This window comes from Callionymus lyra, chromosome 16, assembly GCF_982586985.1.
Source record: "Callionymus lyra chromosome 16, fCalLyr1.hap1.1, whole genome shotgun sequence".
Lineage (NCBI taxonomy): Eukaryota > Metazoa > Chordata > Actinopteri > Syngnathiformes > Callionymidae > Callionymus > Callionymus lyra.
In genome coordinates, this window is record NC_141833.1 from 19,618,644 (window position 1) to 19,630,931 (window position 12,288).

At 35.2% G+C, this 12,288-nt stretch overlaps 1 protein-coding gene across 1 annotated transcript in view; it reads right to left on the minus strand.

Annotated features, from left to right (window-relative positions):
- The window catches only part of LOC148064099 (collagen alpha-1(XI) chain-like), a 115,845-nt gene that overhangs the window by 19,772 nt on the left and 83,785 nt on the right, over positions 1-12,288 (minus strand). The window contains exons 44-47 of the mRNA XM_087810885.1: positions 11,637-11,690; positions 11,332-11,385; positions 6,915-7,022; positions 857-910 (exon numbers count right to left, since the gene is read on the minus strand). Of these exons, the coding sequence (XP_087667011.1) occupies positions 857-910; positions 6,915-7,022; positions 11,332-11,385; positions 11,637-11,690 (270 nt within the window). The remainder of the gene's footprint in view (positions 1-856; positions 911-6,914; positions 7,023-11,331; positions 11,386-11,636; positions 11,691-12,288) is intronic.

The window sequence follows — 12,288 nt, forward strand, 5'->3', positions numbered from 1 at the left end:
ATAAGAGACAAACAAAAATACTTAATATGAATAAGAAAGAAAAAGGGAAAGAGAATCTTAATATAGGGTTTAAAGGGTTGATGATAGAGCTGCAGATACTGTATCACAATACAGCTGTGTAGTGAATACATTGTATCATGATACATAAGTGTAGAGAAGACCCTGTGTTATGATACAGCTGTATAGAGAAGACATTGTATCATGATACAGTTGTGTAGTGTAGACATTGTATCATGATACAGTAGTGTAGTGAAGACATTGTATCATGATACAGTAGTGTAGTTGAGACATTGTATCATGATACAGTAGTGTAGTCAAGACATTGTATCATGATACAGTAGTGTAGTTGAGATATTGTATTATGATACAGTAGTGTAGAGAAGACCCTGTGTTATGATACAGCTGTATAGAGAAGACATTGTATCATGATACAGTAGTGTAGTTGAGATATTGTATCATGATACAACCGTGTAGTGAAGACACTGTATCGCGATATAACTGTGTAGTGAAGACACTGTGTCATGATACAGCTGTATAGTGAAGAAACACTGTATCATGATACAGCTTTGCGGTAAAGACACTGTATCATGATACAGCTGTACACAGGGGAGACCATTCATTTTAAAAACATTTTCAAAAGACAAGAAAAAGAAAATGAAACCTTTGACAAATTATTATATTTTAAGTCTAACTAGTAATAAGTTAGTTAGTGTCAGTGACACTAGTCATTTGTATAGTTTTGAGTGCCTTAAAAACACAGTAAAAGCGTTAAGACCAGGAAGTACCTTCAGAACGATGTCACTATGATAACGTTCTAGTTAAAGTAGTAGTGAGTTGTTGCAACCAGACTACTTACCATGGATCCCACATCACCGTTCTCTCCCTTGTCGCCTGGAGGTCCAGGAAGTCCCTGAAAGCAAACAAGAATTAATATGACAAAAATCAAGCATTAATTCAACCAAAAATCACCAGAGAAACACACGATTAGTCAAAGAGCTGGTAATTAAACCGGAGTGTAAATTACAGCGAGCGCTTCATCCATCCTTGTCCAGAGTCAGGAGGAGCTAAAACAAAAAAGCTCCATTATGAGCTTAAAATTAATGTACTTTCCTGCTTTTCACGCCGGCAAAGTGCGATTACGGTTATTACAGGTTAGCCGGACAGGCAGAAATGGAACATGTTTAATCAGTAGGTGATGGAAAAGCCGCGGCGGCGTGAAAAGCCACATGACGTCGACATCAATCATCGCGATCATGTGTACAAAAACTTTTCTTCCAGCGATTGAAAGCCACATAGAGCAGGTTTTATAAGCATCCTGTTAATTAAAGCAAGAAGAATACGTTCGGAACCTGCGCCTGATCCATTCGTTGACCTGGACCCCGGCGAGTTTATTACTTGGAGCGCAGATGAAGGATCAGAACCAAGGATTAAAGGGGATTTGAGTGGCATGATTGTGGTTTTCCTGGGGGCCATTCTTGGTCCCTGAGGCATTTGTTACAGAGCCACACTGACATTTTTCTTTCCTTGTATTGATTATTACTTTCTGAAAAATCTCTGAAGTAAATCTCCTTTAATTCCTTACACTTCAAGACACTCGTTTTCAGTCAAGTTTATTCAAGGTTTGTCCGTGAATATAATTCAGACATTAAACTGTTACGGGGTGGTTTTCTGGGGGCCAATCTTGGTTCGTGAGGCATTTGTTACAGAGCCACACTTACATTTTTTCTTCAATCGACTATTACATTCTGAAAAATCTAAGTAAAATTAACCTGTTATTCTCAACATGTCAAGACGCTCGTTTTCGGTCAAGTTTAATCAGAAAATAAACCTGTAAACTAGTGAAAATTCATGGCAAATGTCATACCAACAATTTTACTTGTACAAGGAGAGGTGAATACAGAACCTTCTTATGGAAGGACCAATTTTACTAAGATTTTTTGGTTGCATCTTTATACTCTATCGTAAATCATTGATTATCTATGAGACAAGAAAGTTCCCAACCGAAAAAACCCAGACACTTTTACTCTTTCTGATTAATTTTTCCTGTTTTTATCCAAAAGTTTGTCCGTGAATATAATTCAGTCATTAAACTGTTACGGGGTGGTTTTCTGGGGGCCAATCTTGGTTCGTGAGGCATTTGTTACAGAGCCACGCTTACATTTTTTCTTGAATCGACTATTACATTCTGAAAAATCTCTGAAGTAAAATTAACCTGTGATTCCTTACACGTCAAGACGCTCGTTTTCAGTCAAGTTTATTCAAAAGATAAACCTGTAAACAAGGAGAGGTGAATACAGAACCTCCAAGGACCAATTTTAGTGCGATTTTTTTGGTTGCATCTTTATACTCTATCGTAAATCCTTGATTATCTATGAGACAAGAAAGTTCCAAATAGAAAAAACTCTTTACTCTTTCTGATTAAATGTCCCTGTTTTTATCCAAAGGTTTGTCCGTGAATATAATTGAGATATTAAACTGTTACGGGGGTTAAAAAAATAAAAGATTGGGGACCCTTGTGTTACATTATTTAATTAGGGAATGTACCGTTTTGTATTTTTGTTTTCCTGTATTTTAAGAAGTTATTTTCTTCTATTAACACCATATAGTTTAACGACCCGTGGGACATTTGTGGTCCGTGGGATGATATTCCGAAGGATCTTTATTCGTATCCAAGTTTACGATGAGAGGATACAAGTGGCCAATAGTATAAAGATGATCTTCACTATATCCTAGAGCTTGGATCTTAAGATGGAAGTTTTCTAAAGAACATAAATCAAAATGAATCGTTATAAATATCCGTTAATTCTATGTGACGCAATACAAACATCTACCGCACATCAGATTTTGATGAATAACAGCTGAAACACTATTTATAAATACATGTATTATAGATTGGATGATCGATAAGGGTTTAAATCCGAACAGTTTTACTTGTACAAGGAGAGATTAATACAGAACCTTTTTATAGAAGGTCCAATTTTACTACGAAGCAAGAATTTTAATTACATTTTTCAGTTTTTATCTGAAGGTTTATGGGGTAAAAAAATAAAAGATTGGGGACCCTTGTGTTTCATTATTTAATTCAGTAATTTACTGTTTTGTATCTTGGTTTTCCTGTATTTTAAGAAGTTATTTTCTTCTATTAACACCATATAGTTTAACGACCCGTGGGACATTTGTGGTCCGTGGGATGATATTCCGAAGGATCTTTATTTGTATCCAAGTTTACGATGAGAGGATACAAGTGGCCAATAGTATAAAGATGATCTTCACTATATCCTAGAGCTTTGATCTTAAGATGGAAGTTTCTAAAGAACATAAATCAAAATGAATCGTTATAAATATCCGTTAATTCAATGTGACGCAATACAAACATCTACCGCACATTCGATTTTGATGGATTACATCTGAAATACTATTTATAAATACATGTATTATAGATTGGATGATCGATAAGGGTTTAAAATCCGAACAGTTTTACTTGTACAAGGAGAGATTAATACAGAACCTTCTTATAGAAGGTCCAATTTTACTACGAAGCAAGAATTTAAATTACATTTTCCAGTTTTTATCTGAAGGTTTTACGGGGTAAAAAAATAAAAGATTGGGGACCCTTGTGTTACATTATTTAATTCAGTAATTTACTGTTTTGTATCTTGGTTTTCCTGTATTTTAAGAAGTTATTTTCTTCTATTAACACCATATAGTTTAACGACCCGTGGGACATTTGTGGTCCGTGGGATGATATTCCGAAGGATCTTTATTCGTATCCAAGTTTACGATGAGAGGATACAAGTGGCCAATAGTATAAAGATGATCTTCACTATATCCTAGAGCTTGGATCTTAAGATGGAAGTTTCTAAAGAACATAAATCAAAATGAATCGTTATAAATATCCGTTAATTCAATGTGACGCAATACAAACATCTACCGCACATCAGATTTTGATGAATAACAGCTGAAATACTATTTATAAATACATGTATTATAGATTGGATGATCGATAAGGGTTTAAAATCCGAACAGTTTTACTTGTACAAGGAGAGATTAATACAGAACCTTCTTATAGAAGGTCCAATTTTACTACGTGGCAAGAACTGTTTCGGTTGCATCTTTATACTCGTAAGTCATTGATTATCCAAGAGACAAGAAAGTTTCTGATACACTTTTACTCTGATAATTTTTCCTGTTTTTATCTGGAGGTTTGTCCGTGAATATAATTCTGACATTAAACTGTTACAGGGTGGTTTTCGACGATAACATTCTGAAAAATCTCTGAAGTAAAATTAACCTTTTATTCTCGACACGTCAAGTCGGTCCTTTTCGGTCAAGTTTACTAAAAAAACAAAAACTGTAAACTAGTGAAAATTCATGACACATGTCAGGATGGGAATGTGGCTTAAAGCTGGGAACTTTAAAAAAACAGATATCCAAGATCAGAATTGGTTTAAAATCCCAACAATTTTACTTGTACAAGGAGAGATGAATACAGAACCTTCTCATAGAAGGTCCAATTTCACTATGAAGCAAGAACTGTTACGGTTGCATCTTTATACTCCATCGTAAGTCATTGAGACAAGAAAGTTCCCATCTTTCTGATGAATATTTCCGGTTTTTATCTGAAGGTTTGTCCATGAATATAATTCAGACATTAAACATGAAACACTATTTATTATGTATTATAGAAATAAATGCTAGATAAGGGTTAAACATCTGCTGGTTTTCAGAGCCACGCTCTCTTTTTCCTGCGAAGGAAACGAGTAAATCAATACTTCTCAAGATGTAATTTGTGATTTCCCACACTTGCAGGATATGAAACTCTGCCATCACCGGATTAAATCCTCTCATCTGCATCTGCATCTCATTCACTTAAGCGAAGGTTCAAACGCTAGAGACGCCGGTTTCCCAAAAATCATTAGCGTCGTCGGGGAAGCTCTGTCCAGATCCAGCTTCGTCAACCAGAATCAGACGAGGCGCGTCACGACCAGTTAGGAGGCAATCGCACTTAATAACCGCATTATCAAGTCGTATTGACCGGCGGGACTTCAAGGCCAATTACTTCTACTTCCTGTTGCTATCTTTCACTTTTTAAAATCATCATCATCTCAGATTTCATCGTCGGAATTAAGACTCAAAGAGGAGATTAAAGGGCTTCGCTTCCTTTTGATCCGTCTTCGTATTCTTAAAAAAGGGCAGGAAAACATGAATGGGAATTTTTAAAGACAAATTGAGGTGAAGGACATATTGAAGTTTTTATGTTTAGTTGTGTCGGGATGTTCTGTCTGATGGGAAAACATCTGCTGAACAACAACAGCTGAAATGGTGACGCAGAGTTAGAAAGTGATTATGTATCAACAACTAGGCGAGTGTCCTTCCTAATGTTTGAACATGATTGGAACGTTACTACCGTCAGTTCGATGAGTGCTCAGTCCAAACACAGCAGCTAAAAACATTTGTGGTTCTAATTGTCAAAGAAGTAAATAGCAATAGTCCAGAAGTGAAAGTTTTTTCTTGGAAATATAATAATAAGACCTGTAAACGGTTACATGGTTAAGAAATCATAACTGTTTACAATAATCTAACAGTGCAAGTCGTACTACAGTTACTCGTGGAGTAATACTACGGTTACTTGTGGTTTAATAGTACAGTTACTCGTGGAGTAATACTACAGTAACTCCCAGAGTAATACTACAGTAACTCATGGTTTAATAGTACAGATACTCGAGGAGTAATACTACAATTACCCACGGAGTAATACTACAGTTACTCGTGGTTTAATAGTACAGTTACTCGTGGAGTAATACTACGGTTACTTGTGGTTTAATAGTACAGTTACTCATGGAGTAATACTACAGTAACTCATGGTTTAATAGTACAGATACTCGTGGAGTAATACTACAATTACTCACGGAGTAATACTACAGTTACTCGTGGTTTCATAGTACAGTTACTCGTGGAGTAATACTACAGTTACCAGCAGAGTAATGACCCTGGTCTGGAAAAGCGCTCTACAAATATAAATAACTTACTTACTTACAGTGACTTGCTGAGTAAGTAAGTAATTAGTACTACAGATACATTGCAAGTCACACTACAGTTACTTGTGGTTTAATAAAACAGTAACTCATGGAGTATTACTACAGTTACCAGCAGAGTTATACTAGTTACCAGCAGAGTAATACTAGTTACTTGCGGAGTAATACTACAGTTACATTGCAAGTCATACTACAGTTACTTTTGGTTTAATAGTACAGTTACTCGTGGAGTAATACTACAGCTACTTGTGGAGTAATACTACAGTTACTTGTGGAGTAATGCTAAAGTTACATTGTGAAGTAATACTAAAGTTACTTGTTGAGTAATACTACAGGTAATCGTGGAGTATTACTAAAGTTACTCATGGATAATAGTACAGTTACTCCCGGAATTATACTACACTTACTCACAGAGTAATACTACAGTGACTCGTAGAGTAATACGACAAGGCTTAGTAGTAAACTAATATTTTTAGAATGAATAAAGAAGGCGTAAAAGGCGCTTTGTCAATCTTTGAGAAAAAATATGAATTTCTAATGGACCCTATTGGCCGAAAAATACAGCTACATCTGATGTATCTTTTATTGTTGACTATCATTTAGTACCTATTTAAAGTGGGTTCAGGAGAATAAATAGTTTTCTGATACCTACTGGAAGGGCTTTGCTGTAATGGGATTAAGTGGTTATATAGCACACCTGTAGAATACATTGTAAACTTTATATCTCTAGTAAAAATCCAATTCATTTTTTTTATGTATTTGATTACAGACAAAAACTCAATATAAAACTCAATCAAAGCATATTTTTTGCAGACATTCAAGTCAAAATAATGACAAGGAAACATTTATTTCAACGCAGTAATTAAAGGGTCCTCGTACCTGCAGTCCCACAGGTCCCGGCAAGCCAGGGAATCCTCTGGATCCTTCGTCTCCCTTCTGACCGAACATCCCCTGCTGTCCTCGTGGTCCTGCCTCGCCGTCGCTGCCCTGTAGAGGAACATTTAACGTTTACGATAAAACGTTCCCTTCATCACGTCTTTATCAGGCTTCAAAGACATCCAGGAGAAGGTGAAGCAGAGATTATTGCTGACGAGTCGATGAACGTTTCGCTGACGGAAGAGACTCCGGCGCGAGTTAAGCGTCGCTGAGGGCAGAAATAAGCAACTTATGGACGAGATGCTGAGGGAAGTTAGAGGTTCTCTGGACCGGAGAGAGTTGGAGGAGCTAGAAGTGCTGAACAACTTTCTTCAACGTTCAACTCAGCACTTGAAGAATACTTGAGGGACCAGAACGCACCATTGACCAAAGTATTTGGAATTAAGAAGGAAATAAAAAAAAACTTTAAATTAGGGAGAATTTATTCACGAGATAAACACGTTTAACTCTCATCGTGAAGTAGATAAAACAACGACTTATTAAGCTTTTCAAAGGACCATATTATACAGATAATCGTGGAGTAATACTACAGTTACTTGTGGTTTAATAGTACAGATAATCGTGGAGTAATACTACAGTTACTTGTGGTTTAATAGTACAGATAATCGTGGAGTAATACTACAGTAACTCACTGAGTAATACTACAGTTACTCGTGGTTTAATAGTATAGTTACTCGTTGAGTAATACTACAGTAACTCACGGAATATTACTACAGTTACTCGTGGTTTAATAGTACAGTTACTCGTGGAGTAATACTACAGTTACTCACAGAGTAATACTACAGTTACCAGCAGAGTAATGACCCTGGTCTGGAAAAGCGCTCTACAAATATAAATAACTTACAGTAACTTGCTTAGTAAGTAAGTAATTAGTACTACAGATACATTGCAAGTCATACTACAGTTACTTGTGGTTTAATAAAACAGTTACTCATGGAGTATTACTACAGTTACCAGCAGTGTAATACTAGTTACTTGCGGAGTAATACTACAGTTACTTTGCAAGTCATACTACAGTTACTTTTGGTTTAATAGTACAGTTACTCGTGGAGTAATACTACAGCTACTCATGGAGTAAGTACAGAATTATTATTATTATTATTTTTAAAATTAAAACAAACATGTTTTGTTGTTGGTGAGCGCGGTCCTTGGCAACGAAAACCCAGGAAATGATTGTACAAAATAAAAGCCCCAGGAAGAGGAACATAAAAAATAATCTTTGTAAGCGGAAATAGTACAAAAAAAGAAAATAACAGGGAAAAAAGTTGTTAACATTGTTATTAAACATTGTTGCAGATTTTTGCTCAATATATTGAGGTGCTTTTTGGGAATTTTAGACTCTTCATTTTTGATAAAAGCTGAATGTAGTTTGAATTTTAAGCTCTATTTCAACTTTTTTATCTAGTATAAAAGCACTTTTTTACCCTCAAATGTCACTTTCAACTTCCTGTAGCTTTTATTTTGTACAGTCTTTTCCTGGGTTTCCTGTGTTTTCGTTGCTTTGACAAGCACCGCTCTCACCGACTGTCTAGAGAGCAACGAGAAACCCAGGAAAAGACTGTACAAAATAAAAGCCCTTAGGAAAATTCTTAAATTCTTACTTAAATCTTTTTGAAGGTAATTAGTACCAAAAACAGACAATTACCGGGTGAAAAAAAAAGTCATATTTAGAGACTAGTTAAAAATAATAGAGATCAATACGAATTAAGTTAGTTTCTACCACACTTAATATGCTAAAATTATTATGTATTATTGTGTTTTATATATTCTATCTACAAGAAATCTGATAGAAAATAACATTGTTTTCCACTTAAATATTTTTCTTTACGAAAAGGTTGAATTTGTTCGTATTGAATAATTAAAATGAATATATTTGTATATTGAAAGGTTGAATTTGCTTTTTTAAATTTAATTAATCATTTAAACCGTTTTTTAACAATTTAATAAAAAATAAAATAACAACAACAACAATAATAATAATAATAAAATTGAAAAAAAAAGAATAAATTATAAGCAACAATTAAAAATAAAAATGATTGATGATTGATTTTGATAAAAGTATTCAAAGTTGTAAATGTTAAATTTAACCTTTAATATTCTAATGAGTTAAATAATAAGGTAAGGTAAAACTTTATTGATACGAGACTTAATAGAGACGTTTCAAATTTGTCTGACTTTCTATGTGACAATTTGGACAATTAAAACATTTTCTGGCGCATAAACTCGTTAAAAATCGTATTTAAATCCTTATTTTTTGATCCATATTTACGCCCATTTTTTTGCATTTTCTCCGCATAAAAAAACTTGCTCTGTCTCTGAAAAGATGATCTCATCCGTCACTTCCTCTCCCTCTAAAAAAAAGAGTTGTGAGAAATCCTCCCGAAGTAATAATGAGATGATGGCGCTTCAAAGGCACTCGTCCATGAATACACATGAGCAGGAATCGTCACGGCAACAACCGCTCGATGATTTGTTTTTCCTCTGCTTCGCCAAAACGTCTCCTCGGGGCCCGAGGACGCCGAGTGTTTGCAAAGAGCCTCGTTAAGGTCTCGTCATTTACAGCGACGAGCGGCTGGTCGGGCCCTCGGGGGCCTCCGGCCGTCGTGGCTAATGAGACAAATGAGACGAGGACGAGGGTGTCGGTCCGGACAGGAGGACGATTCTTCGGACCGTGTGACGACCTGCACTAATATGATGAAAATGGCTCCGTGTTTTAAAAGTTCAGGTGAAGTAGAGTTTTTTATTTCTTCTTCTCTGTTTCTTAAACGGTTCGACGGGACTTCCTCGACCCGGAGATTCAAAGCGTGTCCGTTCGCTTGATTGTTACAGACGAGCTACGACGACTCGCCGCCACGAGCAAAGCGTTTCAATCCGTCTTCGCACCGGCAGCTCATTAAAGCCGATTATCACACGATTGGCCGGAAGCGGCGAAGCTTCTGTTGGATCGATGCCGAGCGAATGAAACATTCTTGCAAGAAGTTTGCTCCACATTCTGTGGTTGTTGTTTTTTTTTTTACGGGATTTTAGAGTCTTCATTTTCGGTAAAAAACGTGGTTGAATTTTAGGCTCTATATCAACTTTTTTATCTGCTATAAAAGCTCTTATTTTCCTCAAATAATGTTACGTTCAACTTCCTGTGGCTTTTATTTTGTACAGTCTTTTCCTGGGTTTCTCGTTGCTCTCTAGACAGTCGGTGAGAGCGGTGCTTGGCAAAGCGAGGAAAACACAGGAAACCCAGGAAAAGACTGTACAAAATAAAAGCCCAAGGAATAAGAAAGGTGAAAAATAATATATTTTTTAATTTAATTAGTTCTTTTTGAGGGTAAATAGTACCAAAAAAAGACAATAAACCGGGAAAAAAAACTCTAACAAAAACCATCAAATTTAGAAACTAGTTAAAAAAAATAAAAAATTAACTTAGCTTCTGCTACACTTAATATACTAAAATTATGAATGTAATAGTGTACAAGAAATCTGATGTAAAATAACGTGTTTTTTCCACCAAAATATCACAATAATTTAAAAAAACGATAAAAACTCATATTTAGAGACTAGTAATAAGTTAGTTTCTACATGATCTTAAGCCTCATGAGGGCCACATAAATACAGCAAAAGGGCCACATGTGGCCCCGGAGCCGCTAAATATACATTTTATTGTGTTTTATATAAAAATATATCTCATACAAAATAACTTTTTTCCAATTTTTCTTTTAAGAATTCACTTAAATCTCACAATAAATAATCACAAAAGTCAAAAAATAAAATCTCAATCATATTTGGCTAAATACACATTTTATTGTGTTTTTTTTTTAAACTTTTTTGAAAATAAATCTGATATAAAATAACTATTTTCCCCCATTTAAAAAAAAAAAATCAATAAAAATTCACAATTAAGGACAAAAGTAATAAAATAAAAACTCTAAAGTCATATATATATATATATATATATATATATATATATATATATATATATATATATACAGATTATTAATAAGTAATAGCAATAAATAAAAAGTAAAATTGTTAGTTTCTTCATGAACGAGCCCCAGAGCTAAGATATAAAAATTCCTTTTTTTTTTTTCAAATATTTACTAAAATCTCACAATAAAATGACAAAAGTCATAAAATAAAAACTCAACAGTCATATTAAGAGATTATTAATAAGTAATAAAAAAAAATGGCCTAAATTAACAGTTAAAACCACACAAAAAAAATCCAATTTGTCAAAGAAGTTCAGAGACAAAGCGTAGAAAGACCCCCTAGACTGAAGACCAGAGTTGACCTCTGGTGACCCCGGGCCAGTGAAGGTCGAGACCCCCGATTTATTTGACGTTTTAAATCAGGATGAGAAGATACTCACAGCTGGGCCTGGAGCTCCGATCACGCCCTGAAGTCCGGTGGAACCAGGTGGACCCTGAACCACAAAAAAAAAAAAAAGAAAAGTCCAGTCAGAGAAAACTTTTGTACGTAAAACCATTTCTTCAACACTAATGACTCGTCATCAGTATTCTGGAGCGCCGGGAACACAGCGTCCCTTTTTCTCCGAGTCGCTGCCAAGTGACCTTCTTGATCTTATTTTTTTTTTCTGATTAAAATCATTGTTAAAAACCCACAGGCCCGGTTGAGAACCTTTGCTCTAATTAACAAGCGGTGAGTCAGACTCACCAGTTCGCCCTTGTCTCCTTTGCTTCCCTTCTGTCCGGGTCCGCCGACTTCCCCCTGAAACACAAACGTCTCCATCTTGAAAAGGTTTCATCTTTAAAACAGTTAACATGTCAGAGGTCGACTCAAGGTCATTCTGTGATGTCACCGTTTGTTTAAAATCTTTAATTAAATGATACCGTATCAATATTTAACAGCACTTTATCAATATTTTATTGTTTTTTTTTATTTTAAATCTTAGTATTCTTTATAAAAGTTATTTTATGGTTCATAATTAAAATGAAAGTGTATGGAAAAAATCATTGTTATTTTTATATACAATTAAAATGCTAAATGTGTTGCAGTTTAACCCCCGACCGCTAGATGGCAGCAGTCATCACGTCCTCCTCAACTACAGTAAAGGGACGATGAAATTCCCACGAGATCCCAGTAATCGCTGAGGACGAGGGGATACAGTGGCTTTTAAAAGCTGATGTTTGGACATATTTTGGTTCGAAAACAAATAAAAGTAGTTACGACTTAATCAAAAGTCAAGCAATGAAATCCTGCCAGATCCCAATGATGGCTGAGGACGAGAGGATACAGTGACTCCAGCAGCTTTTAAAGCTGGTTTTTGGACATATTTTTGTTTGAAAACAAATAAAAACAGTTATGA